This window comes from Oryzias latipes, chromosome 22, assembly GCF_002234675.1.
Source record: "Oryzias latipes chromosome 22, ASM223467v1".
NCBI classification, from domain to species: Eukaryota; Metazoa; Chordata; class Actinopteri; order Beloniformes; family Adrianichthyidae; genus Oryzias; species Oryzias latipes.
In genome coordinates this window covers 372,865-394,224 of record NC_019880.2, presented here as the reverse complement: position 1 = coordinate 394,224, position 21,360 = coordinate 372,865, and the positions used below count along the sequence as shown (strand labels likewise).

At 55.5% G+C, this 21,360-nt stretch overlaps 1 protein-coding gene across 17 annotated transcripts in view; it reads right to left on the bottom strand.

Annotated features, from left to right (window-relative positions):
* LOC101164701 (nesprin-1-like) overlaps positions 1 to 21,360 on the bottom strand; it is a 108,198-nt gene that overhangs the window by 19,394 nt on the left and 67,444 nt on the right. For 13 of the 17 annotated variants that reach the window (XM_023951580.1, XM_023951581.1, XM_023951575.1 and 10 more), the window contains 45 exons: positions 17,668 to 17,833; positions 17,442 to 17,597; positions 17,216 to 17,368; positions 16,966 to 17,148; positions 16,759 to 16,896; positions 16,501 to 16,686; positions 16,309 to 16,431; positions 16,054 to 16,236; positions 15,407 to 15,550; positions 15,159 to 15,338; positions 14,933 to 15,070; positions 14,093 to 14,206; positions 13,864 to 14,025; positions 13,606 to 13,797; positions 13,355 to 13,525; positions 10,104 to 10,295; positions 9,531 to 9,662; positions 9,361 to 9,458; positions 8,980 to 9,283; positions 8,747 to 8,902; positions 8,086 to 8,295; positions 7,922 to 8,023; positions 7,739 to 7,858; positions 7,133 to 7,333; positions 6,885 to 7,058; positions 6,664 to 6,795; positions 6,390 to 6,586; positions 6,190 to 6,322; positions 5,924 to 6,106; positions 5,704 to 5,853; positions 5,464 to 5,640; positions 5,127 to 5,282; positions 4,896 to 5,051; positions 4,645 to 4,815; positions 3,954 to 4,087; positions 3,314 to 3,572; positions 3,052 to 3,234; positions 2,824 to 2,970; positions 2,602 to 2,756; positions 2,373 to 2,520; positions 2,211 to 2,305; positions 1,915 to 2,143; positions 1,653 to 1,847; positions 1,459 to 1,584; positions 26 to 181 (listed from right to left, as the gene is read on the bottom strand). In XM_023951580.1, coding sequence (XP_023807348.1) covers positions 26 to 181; positions 1,459 to 1,584; positions 1,653 to 1,847; positions 1,915 to 2,143; positions 2,211 to 2,305; positions 2,373 to 2,520; positions 2,602 to 2,756; positions 2,824 to 2,970; positions 3,052 to 3,234; positions 3,314 to 3,572; positions 3,954 to 4,087; positions 4,645 to 4,815; positions 4,896 to 5,051; positions 5,127 to 5,282; positions 5,464 to 5,640; positions 5,704 to 5,853; positions 5,924 to 6,106; positions 6,190 to 6,322; positions 6,390 to 6,586; positions 6,664 to 6,795; positions 6,885 to 7,058; positions 7,133 to 7,333; positions 7,739 to 7,858; positions 7,922 to 8,023; positions 8,086 to 8,295; positions 8,747 to 8,902; positions 8,980 to 9,283; positions 9,361 to 9,458; positions 9,531 to 9,662; positions 10,104 to 10,295; positions 13,355 to 13,525; positions 13,606 to 13,797; positions 13,864 to 14,025; positions 14,093 to 14,206; positions 14,933 to 15,070; positions 15,159 to 15,338; positions 15,407 to 15,550; positions 16,054 to 16,236; positions 16,309 to 16,431; positions 16,501 to 16,686; positions 16,759 to 16,896; positions 16,966 to 17,148; positions 17,216 to 17,368; positions 17,442 to 17,597; positions 17,668 to 17,833 — 7,360 coding nt within the window. The remainder of the gene's footprint in view (positions 1 to 25; positions 182 to 1,458; positions 1,585 to 1,652; positions 1,848 to 1,914; positions 2,144 to 2,210; positions 2,306 to 2,372; positions 2,521 to 2,601; positions 2,757 to 2,823; positions 2,971 to 3,051; positions 3,235 to 3,313; positions 3,573 to 3,953; positions 4,088 to 4,644; positions 4,816 to 4,895; positions 5,052 to 5,126; positions 5,283 to 5,463; positions 5,641 to 5,703; positions 5,854 to 5,923; positions 6,107 to 6,189; positions 6,323 to 6,389; positions 6,587 to 6,663; positions 6,796 to 6,884; positions 7,059 to 7,132; positions 7,334 to 7,738; positions 7,859 to 7,921; positions 8,024 to 8,085; positions 8,296 to 8,746; positions 8,903 to 8,979; positions 9,284 to 9,360; positions 9,459 to 9,530; positions 9,663 to 10,103; positions 10,296 to 13,354; positions 13,526 to 13,605; positions 13,798 to 13,863; positions 14,026 to 14,092; positions 14,207 to 14,932; positions 15,071 to 15,158; positions 15,339 to 15,406; positions 15,551 to 16,053; positions 16,237 to 16,308; positions 16,432 to 16,500; positions 16,687 to 16,758; positions 16,897 to 16,965; positions 17,149 to 17,215; positions 17,369 to 17,441; positions 17,598 to 17,667; positions 17,834 to 21,360) is intronic. The other 4 variants (XM_023951586.1, XM_023951591.1, XM_023951582.1 and 1 more) reach the window with 3 other exon arrangements.

Sequence of the window (21,360 nt, the reverse complement as noted above, 5' to 3'; positions counted from 1 at the left end):
TTGCTAAGCCAACGCAGACCCTCACCTGGAGGCGGGTTTCCTCCCACTGTCGATGCAGGAGCTCAATGCGCTCCTGCAAGACTGAGAGGTCCTCTGCACTGATGGACCAGGTCAGAGCCTCCTTCAGCAGAGTCAGGTGGTCCAGGTCTGCAGTCCAGCCTCCAGATGTTTTCTCTAGGTCCTGGGGGGAGGGGGGTTTCAACATCAGCCTGAGGCTCTACGGACGTTTGCAAAGTCATCAGAAGAAGCAGATTCTCATGTTTGATCACATCTCCAGCATTTTTATGAACTCAACAAATGCTAAGGGGTCTTCCCGCCGGGGGTCCGGGAGCCATCCGGACCAGAATCACCTGAACTGGCTCCTCTAGACGTGGAGGAGCAGCTGCTCCACTACGAGTTCTAATCACATGACGGAGCTCCGGCTCCTTAGGGAAAGCCAAGCCGCCCTAACCCCACCCACAGACCTGGTTCTCTGGGTCAGGATCCACAGACCTGGTTCTCTGGGTCAGGATCCACAGACCTGGTTCTCTGGGTCAGGATCCACAGACCTGGTTCTCTGGGTCAGGATCCACAGACCTGGTTCTCTGGGTCAGGATGCACAGACCTGGTTCTTTAGATCGTGATCCAAAGACCTGGTTCTCTGGGTCAGGATCCACAGACCTGGTTCTCTGGGTCAGGATGCACAGACCTGGTTCTTTAGATCGTGATCCACAGACCTGGTTCTTTAGATCGTGATCCACAGACCTGGTTCTCTGGGTCAGGATCCACAGACCTGGTTCTTTAGATCGTGATCCACAGACCTGGTTCTCTGGGTCAGGATCCACAGACCTGGTTCTTTAGATCGTGATCCACAGACCTGGTTCTCTGGGTCAGGATCCACAGACCTGTTTTTTTAGATCGTAATCCACAGACCTGGTTCTCTGGGTCAGGATCCAAAGACCTGGTTCTTTAGATCGTGATCCACAGACCTGGTTCTTTAGATCGCGATCCACAGACCTGGTTCTCTGGGTCAGGATCCACAGACCTGGTTTTTTAGATCGTAATCCACAGACCTGGTTCTTTAGATCGTGATCCACAGACCTGGTTCTCTGGGTCAGGATCCAAAGACCTGGTTCTTTAGATCGTGATCCACAGACCTGGTTCTCTGGGTCAGGATCCACAGACCTGGTTCTTTAGATCGTGATCCACAGACCTGGTTCTCTGGGTCAGGATCCACAGACCTGGTTCTTTAGATCGTGATCCACAGACCTGGTTCTCTGGGTCAGGATCCACAGACCTGGTTTTTTAGATCGTAATCCACAGACCTGGTTCTTTAGATCGTGATCCACAGACCTGGTTCTTTAGATCGTGATCCACAGACCTGGTCCTCTGGGTTTGGTTCTGGTTCTGGATCAAAGATCAGTAAACTGGGAGTTTGACTTCCTGCCTGAGCTGCTTCAGAGTGAACCAATCAGAAACCTGGCAGCGCGTCTGCTCCGCCTGCAGCTCCTCGTGGAGATCAGGGAGGGGCTGGGAGAGCTGCTTCTTGAAGGAGCGGAGTTTTTCCAGTGAAGTGGCGATCCCCGCCTCACACTTCTGCCAGTCCTGCACAAAGACACGTCAATGACGGCGGGCTGTGGGTGGGGCATCTGCCAGCTGCAAGGCGGGCTTACCTTCAGCACGCCGGCCAGCCGCCTCCTCTGGTCCTCCAGGCGGGAGCAGGCCTCCCTCCAGCGCTCCTGCACCTGGGTGAGCTGGGCCTGCAGCTCCGCCTCCGCCTGGCCGTCGGCTGACAGCAGCAGCTGGCGGCCGGCCTCCACCGTCAGGATGAAGCTGCCCCGCTGGCGCTGCAGCAGCTTCTCCTTCAGCTGACAAACAGGAGCTCAGGTGAGACGGCGCGGCAGCTCTGCAGGTTTCCATCAGGTCTAGGCGTACCTGGACGGCCTCCAGCCTGCAGCGGGCCTGCTGCAGGGGAACCCTGCCCCCCTCGGCCTCTGCGGGGGGGCACACGTCCTGCAGCCACCTGCTTAATTTCTCCAGCAGTTCCTTGTAGCGCTGCCACTGGCGGATCAGGCTGTCGATGATGCCCCGCCTCTGCTGGGCGCGCCGCACCACGCCCTGCCACTGGTTGCTGAGCAGCGCCAGCTTCACGCCAAACTCCTCCCTGCAGGATGGCAGCAGATGATTGACAGGAAACCAGCAGGGGGGAGAGCTGCTGCTGAGACGCTCACCTGTCCTCCACCTGTCCCTGCTCCAGCATCTGCTGTCCGTCACTGATGATGGAGTGGAGGATCTGCTGCCGGCTGAACATCTCAGCCTGGAAAAGCTGCAGGGAGAAGCGGGTCAGTCCAGAACCAAACCGGACCAGACGTTTCCCTCAGAGGGACCCGAACCTCGTGGGCTTTTTGCTGCTCCATTAGACTCAGAAAGTTCCCGGAGATTTCCACAGCCAGCTTGTCCTCCGTTTGGAGCAGGAAGTCCATCCAGGCTTCACATTTCTCCAGGAAGGTTTGCTGCTGCAGCAGGAACGCCTGAAGTTTGCTGCAGGGTCCAAACACAGGAGACCATGACGGTTCTGCCTCACAGCCAATCAAATGACAGCAGCACGGAGCCGCTCAGTACCTGAACCTCTCGGTGGTCTGAGTGGAGGCGGTGGTCCAGGTTCTGTTCAGGTTCTGCAGGCTCTTGATCTCTGCGTCGCTGAGCGGGAGCCGGTAGCCGAGCTCGTTCAGCCGCTCCAGCTCTGGCGCCGTGCTGCTGAACTGCAGCATGAGCTCCTGCGGGGCACGCACCATCAGCCGGGCTGGCCGTTCATCCCAGGTTACTCTGGGGGGAGGCACTGACCTTAAGCCCCTCCATGCGGCTCTGCGTGACGGACAGGCTGGTGCAGCCGTTGGGATCCTGCAGCCTCAAGTCCTCCTCTGCTTCCCTGATCCAGCAGCTCAGAGTCTCCAGCTGATCCTTGAAGGTCTGATAGTCCTGGACGCCAGTCTGAGCAGAGATGACCCCCACCACAGGAAAGACTCAGGTCTACTGACCACAGATCATCTCCACTGACGTTCAAAGGTTTACCTGCAGGGCGGTGAGCTGTCCACGGAGAGCCTGCTCCACCACGCGCAGACGCTGCCGCAGACACAGGTGGTCGGACTGCAGGGTGGAGGACGCTGACGTGTCCACCTGCTGCTTCAGCTGCTCCCCCAGAGTCTGCAGGACCTCCAGCGAGGCCTGAAGGGGAGCCTGGGACCGCAGCAGCTCCTGGGAGGAACCAGAGCTTCAGTGAGACCGGATCTCCTCACAGGAGAAGGTTCGTGCAGGTCTGCAGCCTGGGGCTTACGCTGCACCCCTGGATCCATCTGGGGAGCTCCTCGTCCGCCATGTCGTTGCTGCAGGAGCTCTTGAGGAGCGCGTCGGCTTTCTCCTCCTGCAGCTGGACGCCGCTGCAGCTCTGGTGGTGCAGCTCCTTGTAGCGCTGCCACAGCTGAAGCAGCGCTTTGCTGCTCTGCAGACGCTCCAAGATCTCCTCCTGCAGACCGCTCCACCTGAGCGCAGACACAGCACCTCCTGCTTCAGGCTCAGGTTCTGCCGTTTTATCCCTTTAAAATCAAGAATCTCTAATTTGATGTGTTTTTCAAAAACTAGTATTTTGTATCTAGAAACACTAAAAACTGGGTCATGACCCGATCTGCATCAAGCAGAACTTCAGACAGTCTTAGTGGATCTGACACTTTCTAGTGAACTCCAGAGGGACAAACAGGAGAAGGTTTGGATCAGCACAAAGCCCAGAACACAACAGGTCCAGTCAGGAGGAGAATCCACTTCCAGCTGCTAGAAGATCTCTGAGCTTCTGAAGCACATGGAGAAGGACGGTCTCCCCTGAGCCAGACTCTGCATGGTTACCATGACAACGTCTCCTGGGATGAAGCGTTTCAGAATCTGTCCACCGTTCACTCAGAAACACAGAAAGGATGGATCACCTGGCGTTCATGTCCTTCAGGCTGTTGTTGAGAGAGTCTGACACCGAAGGATGGCAGTCCCTGAGAAGCTGATGGGTCAGCGCACCGAACCTCCTCACACTGCTCTCCTGCTTCTCCAGGTCCTCCTGCAGCTCCTTCACACACACAAGGCTGAGAGTGAGAGACTGAAACACAGAAAGGAACCGCAGAGATCCTCAGAGATCCACCATCCTCACGGAGAACACTGGACAGAGGAGAACCTTCACAGGAACCAAAGAGGGTCCAAGAACAGGAGGAGGACTCGTCCAGAAGGTCAGACCTCACTGGACTCAGTTCAGGTCAAAGGTCACGACCCAACAGTCAGAAAGAGACTTTAGGACAAACGTGGATCCATGAGAGACGCTGCTGAGGAACAGGAACATCTGGACTGATGTTCTGATCAGACACAAGAACATCTGGACTCAGACGTTCAGAGTCGGGCATGGAGGTGGGAGTGTGATGGTGTGGGGCTGAACGTCCTCCATCAGAGCAGCAGATCCACCTCTGCATGAAGGTTCTGGAGAGTTCTGGTCAGTCTGGACTGAGGTTCAGTCTGATGACCTCAAACAGACACTGAACCTCAGGAGAGAGGAGGAGCTTGGATCCACAGCAGACGTTCTGTGGATTCTGCTGAAAGAAGGACGTCAGGTTTCTCCTTCTGACTCCAACTAACCTCCAGACTCTGAACTTGCTGCTGGACGGCCTCCAGGGATCCTGTGAGGAGGCGCAAACGCGACACGGAGTACCTCCCCTTCATCAGGTAGGCGTTGATTTCCTCCGAGGCTTGTTTGTAGAGACTCCACTGGTCCAGAACCGACGTCAGGCTGATCTTCAGCTGTCCGGTCTGATGGAGACAGGAAGGTCTGAGGAGGCTGCAAACAGCAGGGGACGCATCCTCAGGACTGAAAAACAACACGGGATTACCAGGTGGTGCAGGTTGGCCCAGGAGTGATTGACTCCTTGGAGCGTCTCCATGACGATGGCACAGGCCTCGTCAGTTTTGTTCTGAACGAGGGCGCAGCCCTGCTCCTCCACCTTCTCCAGGTCCTTCTCTTTGTCCTTCAGCAGCTCCTCCAGCTCCTGCACGGGTCAAGAGGCCAGATGAGTGAGAGCGCCCAAAGCACGCCGAGGACCCGCCGGGCCCGCCGGACCCACCTGGCAGTCCTTCAGAGCGTTCTGCACCGACGTCAGGTCCTCCAGCCGGGGCTTCCTCCTCAGCCTCTCCTCCTGAGCGTTCATCCAGACCTTCAGGGCCTGAATGCTGCTCTCATACTCCAGCCACATCTCCAGGAGGTTCTCCAGGAGCTGGATCTGAAAGGAGAGGACGCTGAATAAAGCGTTCTGCACTCAGTTCTTCCTGGGCGGGGCTTCAGCACCCGTCCATCCCAGGACCACACACCGTTTCTGGACCAGAGAAGACAAAGAGAACCCCCACACGCACCTGCATGCAGAACCAGAGAGCCCCCTCCTGGGGGGGGGGAAGAAAGCTCACCTGCTCACTGAGGCGGCCCTGCAGGATCTGCCAGCGGCGGTTCATGGCCCCCAGGCGCTCGGCAAAGTCCGTCTTCTCGCTGTGCCTGCTCTCAGGGTCCTGAAGGCCGGCGTGCGCCACCGACTGGTTCACGAAGTCCACCGTCAGCTGCTTACAGCTCACATCCACCCGGAAGCCCTGAGAAAAGGTGGAGGCTCAGGTGGAGAAACAACAAGACGCACGGACCTCATGGAAGCTCACCTTGTATCTCTGCAGGTAGTCCTGAATCACGTTGGACCCCACGGCGCTCTTCAGGTTCTCCTCGTCCTCCTCGATCACAGTCTCCATCAGGGAGATCCAGTTGAAGAGCTCGGAGATGGCGTGCTGAGAGGCCAGCTTCTCCATCTGGATCTGCAGCAGGTGGAGCAGGCGGTCAGACACTGAGCTGCTGGGCCATCCGCATTCAGAACCTGGGAGATACCTGATGCAGCTTCTCCTGGACCACGGGGATGCGCGTGACAAGCTCCGCCCACTGCGCGTCGATGCGAGCCAGCTCTGAGCGGAGGACCCCCGTGTCCACCTTCTTCAGGCGCAGCAGCTGGTTTCCCTCAGAAACCACGGCGTTCTTCAGACTGGATTTCCCCTCCATCTCCTTGGAGAACTCCTGACACGGGTGGAGCAGGAGCGTCACCACTCTCTTCACGTTTCTGTTGCTTCTCTTTTCTCAGAGAAAGAAGAAGGTCTCACCAGGAACGCAGAGAGGTGGTCTCGGACCGTTTCCAGCTCCTGTGGGACCGACACCGCCTGCGTGTTCCAGAACTCCAGGCGCTCCAGAGCCGACTGCAGCCACTCGCCGATGTCCGCCCGCGCTCTCTGGTACCTGGGGAGAGGCGTCCTTCAGAAGAAGCCCTGCGGCGACAAACATGGGGGCGCCCGCCGTCCCTGACCTGCTCCAGTGTTTGAGGACCGCCTCCAGCCGCTGCCGCTCCTTCTTGACCTTGGCCGCGTGGTCGAGCCAGCGTTTGCCCAGCTGGGCGAGCCGGCTCTCCAGACTGGGGCAGGACAGCCCCCCCAGCAGATGTTTGCCCTCATCCAGCAGCTGGTGCAGCTTGTGCTGGTGCTCTGCCAGCCCCCCCTCCAGGCCCTTCACAGAGACAGAAGGATGACGGCGCTGCCGACAGCGGCTGCTTGGAGGTGCACAGGGAAGCGGAGCTGTCAGACCTGATACAGGGAGATCCTGTCCGTCAGTCGCTCCTCTGACTCCTCCTCCAGACCAGCGGAGGGGGTGCGGCCCTCCAGGGCCTCCAGCTGCCGGCTCAAACCCTGATAGTCCTGCTCCAGGCGGCTCCAGACCTGGAAGGAAACTTTGCTGAACTCCTGAATTCTTTCATTTCTGCAGGGAACATCTGAGACCAGCAGATCCGTTTCCTGCTGCTCCGCACCTGCACCATCCACTCCAGCTCCACCCCCCTCCTGTGCGCCTCCTTCAGGACTCTCTGAGCCTCTGCCAGCGTCTCCTGCAGAGCCTGGCCCTCGGTGGGGAGCATCAGGCCGCTGACCTTCCTGAAGTAGGCTTCTGTCAGGACCATGTGGGTCTCCAGACCCTGGAAGAACTCCTGGAACAGAGCACAGCTGTGAGTGAGGTTTGAACCCCGCAGGTGTTCAGCGGTGAGCCGCCGGCTGACAGTGCCTTATGTTTGTCCAGGAGGGTCTGAACGTCCTCCACAGAGCCCGCCAGGACCCTCCCATCCGCAGACATCTTGTCCTTGGCGGTGTCCAGCAGGTCGGTCAGATCTTGCAGAGCGCGCTCATACTGCTCCTTCTGGGCCAGGTTCTGGTTCAGCCCGCTGCGCCTGGAGGCCACAATCAGCACCAGATCCTCGTAGGAGTCCTGGGGGAACACAGAGCAAGACGACAACAACCTTGACCCTCAAATCTCAATCGCATGACGTCACCATGGCAACCGTAAACCGGTCAGCTGCTGAATGAAAAAAACAACAGATTTGAGAGAAACTTTGGTTCTAGAACTTCAAAAAAGTAGAGTTTACAGTGTGAAGGCCGAGCCAGGAGGTCACCTTAACCAGGTCACCTTAACCTGGTTAAGGTGACCTGGAGGTTCAGGTTACTTAGGAAGTAACCGGGTGAAGGTTAACGGGGAAAACGTCAGCCATGCTGCTTTGGACTCAGACTGCTGGAGGTTCCTCTGGGTCCTGTCTGGTTCTGTAACGGAGGCTCCTGGTCTGTTTAAACAGGACTTCCTGCTGCCAAAGGGCGGGAAGCTGTCGGAGGACGTCACCTGGAGCTTCAGCAGGTTGCTGGTTGAAGCCTGGTCGGCCTGCAGATCACCTCCTCTGCTCTTCAGCTCTGCGATTCGGAGCTCAAAGTCCTTCAGGGTCTCCTCCTCAGAGGTCAGGACCTGAGCCAAGAAACCCCCAATCAGACTCACTCTGGGGTTTGAGAGAGACTCATGCGGACTCACCTCCAGCTGCTCACAGGCCGGTCTGTCTGTGGATCCAGCAGCACCTTGAAGGAGCTGACGTTTCTTCTCCATCAGAGCCGTTTGAAGAAGCTGCAGGTCCGTCTGCGGGAAGCCACAGACTTTAGTTTCAGAGCCACGGAGCCAGAGCGGAGTTTGAAACCAACCTGGTAGAGCGCCAGTTCCTGAGCTCTGCTCCTCATGTGCTCACAGCGTTGGCCCAAAGCGCCGCCTAAGGCGCTTAACCTCCCCTGCAAGCAGTCCAGGTTGTCCTGCAGCAGCGTCCGGTCTTCCTCTGCAAGTCCTGAAGATCCAGCGAGGAGAGACTCACAAAGCTTCACCTCCTCTGCCACGCAGCTCAGGTCCTTCTGCAGCGTCTGCAACAGAAAAGGAGCATGAGCACCTCCACAGATCCTGCCACGACCCGCTGATGCTCTGCTCCTCCTGCCCCAGAGGAGCACAGACAAAGGTGAGGAGGGCAGGAGAAGGGAGTCTTCTGGTTTCCTCTGCTGTTGCTGAACCCGAACTCATGACACACCTGCAACCCACCCTCACCCCCTCCTCACCTGTCAGTACTGAGCTCACACCTGTGGGAGGAGAACCGACAGTCTTTTTATATTATTTGGGTTTTCTGCACCATCTTCTGGCCTCCTGCTGGTTCTTCAGAAACCCAGCCGTACCTGCTGCTGATCACCTGGATTAGGTTAGTTGGAAAGTATGCAGATCTGTGACAGCAGGGACCCCCCCCCCCCCCCCCCCCCCCCCGACCGAAGCAGGCAGCAGGTAAACAGAGGAGGACACAGGTGGAGGAGTCATGTTGATCTTCACCTCCTGCTGCTGCAGAGTTCGTGTGGTCTCAGCCAGCAGCTCAGAGCCTGACAGGACGCTGCTCTCCACGCCGTCCAGCCAGAAGGAGGTGGACGCCACGGCTGAGAAGAGCTGCCGCTCCATCTGCGCTACCAATGCCCCGCCCCAATCGCCAGGCTGTGTGCACAGATTCCACACGGTGACTGACCCGTTTCCATGACTACAGCTGTGAAAAACGGTCAAAGGATCCGTACCTGAGCATCTCTGACTGTGTCCCTGAAGGCATCATAGAGGGTCTTCAGCGAGGGTTCGTTCCCCGCTGGGGGACCGCTGAACAACTCCCCCGCGGGAACGCGAGACGCTGGAGGAAACACCTGAGGAGAGCGGAGGGCGGTTCCTGATGCTGCTGCAGCACCAGGTACCTGGTTCTGGTTCTGGTTCTGCTCCAGAGTTCCCTCCAGGAGCTGCAGCTTGGTCTTCAGCTCCAGCTGGAGGCTCCTCCACCTCGGCCTCATCTGCTCCAGCCCGGCCTCGGAGTCTGAAGGGAGGCTGGCGGAGCTGCAGACACAAGATTCCTCCTTAAATGACGGGCCCCATCAGACCTCCTTCATGTCAGGCTGGGGGGGGCCACATACCTGCTGCTGGGGGAGGCCTGCTGGATGAGGATCTCCTCTCCTCTGCTGGCAACAGACTGAAGGAGTTTCTTCTGCTCGGCCAGCTGCTCCTCCAGCTCCTGCAGGAGGAGGAACGAGGCGTGTCACTACAGCGGTTTCGGCTGGACCCCCGGGTGACCCCCCCCCCATACCCTCTGTCTCTGAAGGCTGTCTTCATGCTGCTGGGACCGCGTGGTCCGGGCCTGGGCCAGCCAGTCCTGCACGCTGGAGCTCTGGGAGAGGCTGGAGTCGGAGCCGCTGTCCTCCGGCTCCTGCAGGGAGGTCTTCAGGAGAAGAGGAGTCATGAGACAGAAGGGAGGACAAAAGGAGGACTCGCATTCAGATCTGTGGTGCAGGGTAGAGCGGCCGACCCCTTCCTTAGCGTATGTGACAGGGAGCAAAACAAAGAAAAGATGCTTTGCACCAGACTCCAGCTGTCTGAACGATGTGATGAGGAAGTTCCAGTTCCCTCACAAGAGCAACAAGAGAGAAACTACATTTTAGGAACGTTGACATGTTGGGTTTCTTAAACAGAATTGTCTCATTCTATCATTTTAATGTGGTGGCAGTTTATGTTAGATTCAATTCCCGCCCATGTGGTGAAGTGTCCTTGAGCAGACACCGAAGCCCCCGTGGCTCCTGGTGGTTCTAGGTTGGATCAGTGTGTGAGGAGCTCTGGAGGTCCAGATATCTGATACGTGTTCAAAACTGAGGAAAGCCCCCACCTGGATGCTCGTCTGCTTGTCCTGTAGCATCCTCTGCAGCTCCAGCAGGCCCCCCTTCAGCGCCTGCAGCCTGGAGGCCAGGCGCTGGGCCTCCTCCCGGGTGTGGGCGGGGCTCTCCAGCAGCAGGCTGTCGCTCCGCATGGACAGCTCAGACAGGGCGGACACCTTCTCCTCCACCTCCAGCAGCACGCCCTGCAGCAGCAGCAGCAGAGAGGCCGACTCAAACATGTTCCCGCGCCCCGCGTCCCCCCCAGCAGCTTTGACTGGCCAGCGCACGACGAGCCTGCTCATCCCCGGCGTCCTGTGCGGCTCATCGCTGCTAATCCCTCACGCTTCCTGCAGGACTCTTCCTCAGAAAACCAGGCAGCAGCGCTAAAGTGGGGACCATCAGAGGGGCAGACCCCCGTCTGAGCCCATCAACGAGTGCTGCTCCCAAACCTGGAGGGGCATCAGTTTTCTGGGGAGGAACTTCTCGCTGCTTATAAACTCCTGCAGGAGCAGATGACTCCACCCTGGACACACCCCCACACAGATCTGTGTGTAATCTGCTTAAGTCCCTTTAACAGCCACCAGAATGCCCTCTAACCCCGCTAATACTCCTGTTTACCCCCCCTCTGGAAAACTCTGACTGGAACAAGCCCCCGACGATCAACAGATTCTGTAATCTCCAGATTATACCAGAGATCAGTTGACAGATAAGGAGCTGCACTGCAGGTGTAGATCTGCAGGTGTAGATCTGCAGGTGTAGATCTGCAGTTGTAGTTCTGCAGGTGTAGATCTGCAGGTGCAGGTGTAAATCTGCAGTTGTAGGTGTAGATCTGCAGGTGCAGATCTGCAGGTGTAGATCTGCAGGTGTAGATCTCCAGGTGCAGGTGTAGGTCTGCAGGTGTAGGTCTGCAGGTGTAGATCTGAAGGTGTATATCTGCAGGTGTAGATCTGCAGGTGTAGATCTCCAGGTGCAGGTGTAGGTCTGCAGGTGTAGGTCTGCAGGTGCAGATCTGTAGGTGTATATCTGCAGGTGTAGATCTGCAGGTGTAGATCTGCAGGTGTTGATCTGCAGGTGTAGTTCTGCAAGTGTAGATCTGCAGGTGCAGGTGTAAATCTGCAGTTGTAGTTCTGCAGGAGTAGATCTGCAGGTAGAGGTGTATATCTGCAGGTGTAGATCTGCAGGTGTCGGTCTGCAGGTGTTAATCTGCAGGTGTAGTTCTGCAGGTGTAGATCTGCAGGTGCAGGTGTAAATCTGCAGTTGTAGTTCTGCAGGAGTAGATCTGCAGGTAGAGGTGTATATCTGCCGGTGTAGATCTGAAGGTGCAGGTGTTGGTCTGCAGGTGTAGGTCTGCAGGTGTAGATCTGAAGGTGTAGATCTGCAGGTGCCGGTGTAGATCTGCAGGTGTAGATCTGCAGGTGTAAATCTGCAGGTGTAGTTCTGCAGGTGTAAATCTGCAGGTGTAGATCTGCAGGTGCAGGTGTAAATCTGCAGTTGTAGTTCTGCAGGAGTAGATCTGCAGGTAGAGGTGTATATCTGCAGGTGTAGATCTGCAGGTGTCGGTCTGCAGGTGTTAATCTGCAGGTGTAGTTCTGCAGGTGTAGATCTGCAGGTGCAGGTGTAAATCTGCAGTTGTAGTTCTGCAGGAGTAGATCTGCAGGTAGAGGTGTATATCTGCCGGTGTAGATCTGAAGGTGCAGGTGTTGGTCTGCAGGTGTAGGTCTGCAGGTGTAGATCTGAAGGTGTAGATCTGCAGGTGCCGGTGTAGATCTGCAGGTGTAGATCTGCAGGTGCCGGTGTAGATCTGCAAGTACGGATCTGCAGGTGTAGATTCGCAGCTGTAGTTCTGAAGGTGCAGATCTGCAGGTGTAGATCTGCAGGTGTATATCTGCAGTTGCAGGTGTAGATCTGCAGGTGTAGATCTGAAGGTGTGTATCTGCAGGTGCAGATCTGTAGGTGTAAATCTGCAGGTGTAGATCTGCAGGTGCAGATCTGCAGGTGTAGATCTGCAGGTGTAGATCTGTAGGTAGAGGTGTAGATCTGCAGGTGTAGATCCGCAGGTGTAGTTCTGCAGGTGCAGATCTGCAGGTGTAGATCTGCAGGTGTAGATCTGCAGGTGTAGATCTGCAGGTGCAGATCTGTAGGTGTAGATCTGCAGGTGTATATCTGCAGTTGCAGGTGTAGATCTGCAGGTGTAGATCTGAAGGTGTGTATCTGCAGGTGCAGATCTGCTGGTGTATATCTGCAGGTGTAGATCTGCAGGTGTATATCTGCAGGTGTATATCTGCAGGTGTAGATCTGCAGGTGTAGATCTGCAGGTGTATATCTGCAGGTGCAGGTGTAGATCTGCAGGTGTAGATCTGCAGGTGTAGATCTGCAGGTGCAGATCTGCAGGTGTAGATCTGCAGGTGTAGATCTGCAGGTAGAGGTGTAGATCTGCAGGTGTAGATCCGCAGGTGTAGTTCTGCAGGTGCAGATCTGCAGGTGTAGATCTGCAGGTGTAGATCTGCAGGTGCAGATCTGTAGGTGTAGATCTGCAGGTGTATATCTGCAGTTGCAGGTGTAGATCTGCAGGTGTAGATCTGAAGGTGTGTATCTGCAGGTGCAGATCTGCTGGTGTATATCTGCAGGTGTAAATCTGCAGGTGTAGATCTGCAGGTGTAGATCTGCAGGTGTAGATCTGCAGGTGTATATCTGCAGGTGCAGGTGTAGATCTGCAGGTGTAGATCTGCAGGTGCAGATCTGCAGGTGCAGATCTGCAGGTGTAGATCTGCAGGTGTAGATCTGCAGGTGTATATCTGCAGTTGCAGGTGTAGATTTGCATTTGTAGATCTGCAGGTGCAGATCTGCAGGTGTAGATCTGCAGGTGTAGATCTGCAGGTGTAGATCTGCAGGTGTAGATCTGCAGGTGCAGATCTGCAGGTGTAGATCTGCAGGTACAGATCTGCAGGTGCAGATCTGCAGGTGTAGATCTGCAGGTACAGATCTGCAGGTGCAGATCTGCAGGTGTAGATCTGCAGGTGTAGATCTGCAGGTGTAGATCTGCAGGTGTATATCTGCAGGTGTAGATCTGCAGGTGTAGATCTGCAGTTGCAGGTGTAGATCTGCAGGTGTAGATCTGCAGGTGCAGATCTGCAGGTGTAGATCTGCAGGTGTAGATCTGCAGGTGTAGATCTGCAGGTGCAGATCTGCAGGTGTAGGTCTGCAGGTGTATATATGCAGTTGCAGGTGTAGATCTGCAAGTGTATATCTGCAGGTCTCTCACCTGACACTTGTACAGCTGCTCGTCCACCTCCCCGGCGGCGTGGGGCAGCAGGATGAGGGCGGCGCCCTGGTGCATTTGACTCAGCCACTCCTGCAGCTCCTCTGCTTGGAGCCAGCAGCCTTGCAGGACACGCTCCTGATGCTGAACCTCCTGCCGCTCGCTCAGGTGCTCCTGCAGCAGACAAACAACAATGAAGCTCCATCTGAAGGTCACGTCTGCTGTGGCGCCAGTCGGCAGTGAGGACGCAGCACCTCCAGCTGCTGGTGCTTCCCCGAAGCCTTCATGTGGATGGTGGACATCCTCTCCCCCAGCACCGACAGCGAGGACTGCATGGCCAGCTGCTCAGACACGTCTGAGTCCACAGCAGCAGACACATCTTGGGTGAAACTGCTCTGCAGCCTCTCCATCTCCTCCTGGACATCCTGGATCTCCGTCAGCAGACCCTGAACGCAGCAGCGGGGTCAGGCTGGGCAGAGCGTCTCCGACGGTCGTGGTCTTTCTGGACTCACCTGGTGGGCCTTCATGTGACTCTCTGGACTTTTCTGAAGCTCCAGAGGCTCGCTGAGTTTGTCCTCCAGGGTCTCCATCTTTGAGGAGATGGACTGAAGAGAGCTCTGATACTGCTGATGCTTCTCCAGAGCTTCGTACAGAGACCTCTGCTTCTCGCTGATCTGCAGAACAAATCAGATGCTGGACTTGGGTCGCCAGGAACATCATCAGGATCATTCCGACACCCACCACGTTCTTCAGAGATTCCCACGAGCGCTGCAGTTCATCCAGGTGGGCCACAGACTCTGAGGTGGGGTCATACATGTCCAAGACTGCAGCACGTGTGAGTCTTCCCTGCCCCTCCTGCAGAGAACAGAGTCCACCTTAGATGTTCAGCAGCTCCTCAGCAGGACCACGACTCTGCAGGTCAACACTTTCCTGCAGAGGACCCCCCCCTTTCCAGGACTTGAACTGTTATTTGATTTTCACCTGCTCCACCTTTGACAAGTCGGAGCTGCCCCCCATCCCCCCATCATTGTGGTAGATAGATGGATGATAGATTCATCCATAGGAGAATGGATGGATGTCCGGTCCGATCCGGTTTAGAGTGGTCATGTGAGCGTTTCCAGGTATGGGTGGTCCGTCCCGGCCCAGACGGGTGAAGCTAACAACAACAATGAAGGTCGTCCAGCAGCTTGGTGTCCCCAAATGGTATGGTTCTGTCCGGCTTTATTTCCGGGCTGGATGGGACCGGACCGCTCAGTGGAAGAGAGCCATCAGAGTCTTCCTCACAGAGAAGATTCTCGGAGCAGAAACCTGCTGACCCTGAACTTCATCCGTGTCTGAAGCAGCTTTTCAAGAACTCAAAGCGTCTTCACGGTTCTACGTTTGTGAGGCTGAAAAACGCTTTTTACACGTCTGAACAAAAGCAGCCCTGATCATCAGCCTGCTACCGCCGTGCCTCACAATGACCTGGAGATCTGCAGAAAGCTGGACGATGGTTGGTTTTTCCAGAAGGCCGCAGGAACCTGACAGCTGAGGTACAACAGGCTTTGATCCAGAACCACCTGAGCAGACTGGGGGGGTTACCTTTGAGTCCGCGTCCTGAGGGGGAGTCACTGGAGAGGATCCACCCACTAGAGGGGAGCAGACCTCACTGCTGGCGCCCTCCTCCCCAGATTCCTCGCTAACCGGAGACAGCAGAGTGTGACAGCGGCCCGCCGTCATCTGGAAGGAGAGGGGCGGGGTCTCGGGTTAGCTGGTGCAAAAGAAATCCAGAACGGGTTCTTTGGTAGAACGGGTTCAGGGATCTTACTGTGACAGCAGATTTCCTGACCTCCCCGCCCACCTCGTCCTGCAGCTCAGCAGGAAGCCCGTGGGCGTCGCTGACGGTCAGCAGCATGGTGGCGTGTTTGGCCTTCACCGCCAACATCTTGCATTTGGAGTTCAGGGAGGCGATTTGCTCCTGGTAGCCTTTGATCTTCTGGGCGAGTTCCTGCAGAGCAAACAGAAACCGGTTGGTGGGCGGTCGCTCGGACGCAGAGGTCGTGGGGGTGGGGGTACCTCGTGGTGGAGGATCTGCGCCTGCAGCTCCTGGATGTTGCTGCTGGGGACGGGGCGGTCCTGGATGACCTGGTGCGCCTCCTCGATCAGACCCTGCAGCTCCCCAACCTCCTGTTCGTACTGTTCGTACTGAACCACGGCCTCCTGCGGGTGGGGGGGCATCGTCAACACCAAAAAGAGTTTGGAGTAGATGTTTAGACTCTGTTCCTCAGGTTCCTGTGAGGGTGGGGTCATCCCACCACAGCTTGTTAAAGCAGCATGGGCGGCAGTGGCTCAGGCGGTTGAGCGGGTCGTCCAATGATCGAAGGGTCGGCGGTTCGATCCCCGCTCCCCCCAGCCAACTGTCATTGTGTCCTTGGGCAAGACACTTCACCCTCCTTGTCTCCACTGGTGTGTGAATGTGTATGAATGATCCCGGTGATGGTCAGAGGGGCCGTAGGCGTGAACTGGCAGCCACGCCTCTGTCAGTCTGCCCCAGGGCAGCTGTGGCTACATCAGTAGCTACCATCACCAAGTATGAATGAGGAGTGAATGAATAATGGACACAATGTAAGAACTTTGAGTGACTTGAAAAGCGCAGATAAATCCAATCCATTATTATTATTATTGTTATTATCTCCTCACCTGCGGTCATATGATCACCTCACCTGTAGGATGTTGCACTGCTGTATGGCCACGTGCTGCAGCTGGCTGGCTTCGTGCTGCAGCCGCAGCGCTGTGTGGCAGACGGCCAGGCTGGGCATGACGTCTTCAGGAACCTGCAGAGTGCTCTGACACCGCTGCACCGCCTGCACCTGCACCTTCAGGCCCTCCATGTCTGCCAGCAGCCGCTGCAGACACGCCCCCACGGTTACGCCACCGCTCAGACCAACAGCTCCCCGGGCGTCAGGCCCCACGCTCACCTGTCTCTGCAGCAGCTGCTCTTTCAGGCTCTGGCGGGTCACTTCTGGGGAGGTCAGCACGGCCTGGAGCTGCTCCAGAGCCACATGGAGAGCCTTGACCTCTCGCTCCAGGGTTTCCATGCTCTGCAGACACGACGCTCACTCAGATGTTGCTTCAGACCCCAGAAACCTCACCAGTCTGAGTCTCCTCACCTTGTTGGCGTCCTGGAGGCTTTGCAGCTGCGTCCGGATGCTCTGCTGAAGCTCATCGGTGTGCCGACTGAGCTCACAAACCTGCTGACTCAGCGCCTGAACCTGCAGCACCTCGGACAGAAGCTCCACCTTCTCTGCCATCGACTCCAGATCTCCATGAAGCTCCCGGGACTCCCGGAGGACCGCCTGCAAACACAAGGAGACCATTCCAGAACGGCTTCTGAAGGCAGCAGACGGCATGGGGTCACACTGACCCACCTGGTGGATCCGGATCTGCTCCTGCAGGTGGACAGAGGAGTTCCAGATGATGTTTGCCCTCACCAGGCTCCGGGCTTTGTCCGCCCACCTGACGATGAAGTCCAGCATCTCGTTGTACTCGTCCAGGTAGCAGACGGCCTGCAGACAGGAGGCGCGAGCTTCAGGCGCAGCTCTGCGGTCGTGCAGCAGAGATGAGGGGCAGCAAACCTTCTTGAGCCAGTTGTTCCTGCAGTCTGCCAGGCGGCTGGTGTGGTGGTGCATCTCTGAGAGTTTGCTCACAGCCTCACTCAGCTGTTTGGCCAGCAGCGGGTTGCTGCGGCTGAAGTCCTGCAGGGAGGCGTCCAGCTCTGAGAGCGCGCTGCCGCAGCCGTCCAGGTCTTCAAACAGTCTCTGAGGAGGGAAGAAAGCAGACCTTCACAGCTGCTGCACCGGCAGCCGGGCACAGACAACCACCCACCTTGACCTCTTCTTTGGCGTGCTCCACATCTGGAGATTTCTCGTTGAATTTGCTTGAGATGGTTTTCAGTTTTTCTGACATGTCCTGGATTCTGGAGCTGAAGTCCTCCTTGATTTCTCTGGTCTTCTGAATGTCCCTTTCCTTGGAGAGAACCTAGAGTGGCGTGAAGGACAGCGTCAGCCCGGAGGTCCCATCTCACCCGCTGAGAGGGCGAGGGCTGACGTACCTGATCTTCAATTGCAGCTAAAGCCAGAGAGACCTCCGCCAGCTGCATGGAGATTTCTGAGGGAAGGATGGTGTACAGGTCCAGGTATTTGCTTTGCTGTTGCTCTGCTAACTTCTCCACGTTCTGCCGGAAGCTGATGACCTCCTCATGCAGGACCTGAGCGCAGGGGCAGACCGTTTCACCACAGCGCCTGATAGAAGAACTCGTTCCAGGTGTGAAGACTGACCTCCAGCTGGTGCAGCAAGGATTCGATGTCCTGCGTGGGGTTGAGGAGCAGCTCCCTGCTCTGCTGGATCCAGACCTTCACAACACTCAGTTCCTTCTCCACTTCTTCTCTTTCTCTGAGCTCTTGAGCCACGTGAGCCCGCTTGGTCCTGGACTGAGTCAGGAGGCTGCAGACAAAAGCATCCAAAGATGGGACTGGCTCTGAAACTTCCTACCTGAAATGAAGGACAACGTGAGATCTGGGAGACGCTCCGTCTCTGGACCACGTGGAGCTCCATTCAGATGTGAGCCGCTCAGAAACGATTCACTGATCCCCGACCTCTGTCCTCCTGTGGAGCACCTCAGAGATCCGTTTCTTGGTCTAACTGACTAAGTCAACTTCCTTTGACTTGGAGGAGCATCCACATGGGAAGTCCTGACACTGACCTCAGCGACCTCGGTGACCTCTGACTTTTGTAACCACCCGATCTTCTGGACTAGATTCGTTGGATGATCCAACACTGACTGGGCTTTTGCAGTCCCTGGACCAAACCTCTGCAGCTCATGTTCACGACATTAAATGTGTCTTTGTGTTCTACCTGTTGTGGTTTTTATGTCACATTGGAGTCATTCTGGGAAAAGACCTCTCACATAAATCAGGTTCCAGGGATGTCCCCCTTTCGTCTGCACAGATCTTCAGGACCACCTAGTCTCACAATAACAGAGGAATGAGTGCAAGTGTTTTTTTAACTATCAGACTGTTCTGCTGCAGAGTCTGATGGATGTCCAGCTTCAGTTCAGGACTCAGGAACCGTCTTTGTCCCAAAGACTTCAGACTTTCTCATGAAGCTGGTGGTGAAGGTTCACCTGGGTGACCCTGACCCGAGCTGCCCTAGACTCAGAATCCAGAAGCAGCCCCCTCCCTCTCCTTCTCTTTTTGCTATATTCATTGAGCCTTTAGCTGCAGCAATAAGACAGAATGAGAGCATTATAGGAATAAAAACCAAACACAGCCATCATAAAATTAGTCTTTATGCGGATGACATATTACTGTTTTTAAGGAATTTACATTCTGTAAATGAAACAGCAATGATCATAAATGAATTCTCCTCCATATCAGACTATTCCATTAATTGGAATAAGTCTGTTTTATTACCACTCAACAGGAATATGGAACAAAGACTCACAATTCCAGTTAAAACAGGAAATATCAAATATCTGGGTATCTACTTTTCCCCCAAACTATCAGAACTGGTGCAGCTAAACCACACCCCATTACTGAAAAGCATACAGGACGATCTAACACGCTGGACCAACCTGCCTCTGTCCCTTATGGGCAAGGTAGCCACGGTAAAAATGAAAATCTTACCCAAAGTTAATTATCTCTTCTCAATGATTCCCACACAACCGCCATTAAAATGGTTCAAAACATTAGACTCATCCATATCAAGCTTTCTATGGAACAACAAACCTGCAAGAATTAGTCTAAAAACTTTAAAATCTGCAAAAAACTGTGGAGGATTAGAATTACCTAACTTCCACAAATACTTTCTTGCAAATAGATTACAATACATCTTAAAATGGTTAAAAAATAATCCAGAAACCAACTCATGGTTAGACTTGGAACAGGCGTTATGTGGAAAGATCAACCTGTCACAGCTACCATTTATTAGCCAAACAGTTAAAAAACAGGATTGTTTCAAAAGCATTAATATAAATGCCACCTTAACAGCCTGGTGGGAATTTCTCAAAATATCAAAATCATCAATTCAACCGTGCAAAATGACACCCATCTGGAACAACCCGGACATCCTTATTAACAAAAAAATGATTCACTTCCCAGCTTGGCAAGCAGGGGGCATAAAACAACTAGAGCACGTAATTATTGATAGAAGATTCATAACCCCCCAGGAACTTCAAGACAAACATGGAATAAATAACTTCTTGGAATATCAGCAACTTAAATCAAGTATTACTAAAAAGTATAAAATTAAAGACGACGATTTAAAGCTACCAGATGTAGTTACCACTCTGATTAATTTTTCAATGAATAGAACTCTCTCCAAAATATACAAACTTTTATGTAATTTAGATAACAATATTGCCCTTCCAACAAAAAAATGGGATGCAGATTTGAGCATCAGCACAGATGAAAGCTTCTGGTCAGAACTTTGTCTAAACACCTTTAAACTGACAAAAAGTCCAAATCTGCAGCTAATCCATCTCAAAACTCTTCACAGAATTTACTACACTGGACAGAGGATGTTCAAGATGGGTCTCAGTAACTCAGACATTTGCGAGCACTGTGATAATAATCTACCCGACAGCTACATGCACGCACTGTGGTTCTGCACTCCTGTCCAGGCTCTCTGGCAGCAGGTATGTGCCGATTTATCAGTCTGGCTTAAGGTTTCAATCACTGCCTCACCGTCACTTTGTGTGCTTGGTGACATGAGTGCCATCGATATAGAAGAAGGATTAGCATCTATCATTTTCATAACTCTTTGTATTGCCAAAAAAACTATTTTAATAAATTGGAAAAACAAGAAAAATATAAACATAAGTCAACACAGAAATCTGCTGTTTGATCATATCAGCTTGGAAAAAATGTCAGCCCAAAGCTCAAGTAACTTTGAAAGAATTCAGTCTCTCTGGTCTCCTGTGGTTGACTCCATGACTTAGGGGGTGGAGGGCCTGGTCGTCGCTGCTCCTTGCCCTTCTGCCGTGGTTTGGGGTGGGGGTCGGGGCTTCCGGTGCCTGGCGGGGGCGGTGGGGGGCTCCGTTGGTCGGGGGGTCGGGTCCGGTGCCTGGGTGGGGCGGGCTGGGGCGCTGCGTGGTCCTCTGGGCTTGGGTGTGGGGGTGCGTGGTGGGGGGGTGGGGTGGTGGTCTGGCTTGGCTTGGGGGGGTGGTCCCTTTGCCAGTGCTGGGGGGGGTTGGCGGGGGGCCCTGCTCGGGTGGGGGGGGCCCAGCGGCGCCGGATGGGCTGCCCATCTGCACCTGGGGCTGGGATCGGCCCTTCCCTGGCTCTGGGACGGGACGGGACAACCCTCTCGGGGCCCCCGGTCGCTCTGGGTGTCACCCGCTTCGGCTGCGGGGTCTGGGGTGGGGTGGGGTGGGGGGCTTGTCGGCCCTGTCCTGTGGGGGGGCGTTCTGGGGGGGAGGGGGGGCCCATTATTAGTACGGGTCGGGGGGGCTAGCGGGTCGGGGTCTCCGCTGAGGCAATCAGTGGTTGCCTCGGCCGGTTGGCCTCCTCGGTCCCGTCGAGGCCTGACCAGAGCTCTTCTAGGGCCGGCGTCTGGGGGTGGGGGCCTGGGCTTGCTCCGGGGGGGGGCGACGCTTTCTGGCTCCTCTCTCTCTGTGTGGGGTGGGTGGTGCCGGGCCTGGGGTGTCGGCGCCTCCGTGGGTGGGCCCCTGGGCTGGGTGGCCCTGGCCCCTTTGCTGGGGGTGGGCTGGGGGACGGCTGTTTGACCACCGGGGGACAGTCTACCAGCTGTCCCCAACTTACCCCCTTCCTTATATAACCTCATATTAGGGTGAGGGGGTGGGGGGTTTAGCCTGCGATGCGCCTTGGGGGGGGGCTACTTGGGAGTGGCCCCCCTCCTATGGTTGCCGTATGGAGTGGGCCCCCCCTCTTTCGGTTTTATTTGCACCTTAGACACGTAGGGTCCTTGGTAGGGGGGGTGCTTGGACATCACTGCCAGCAAGCAGCAGATGT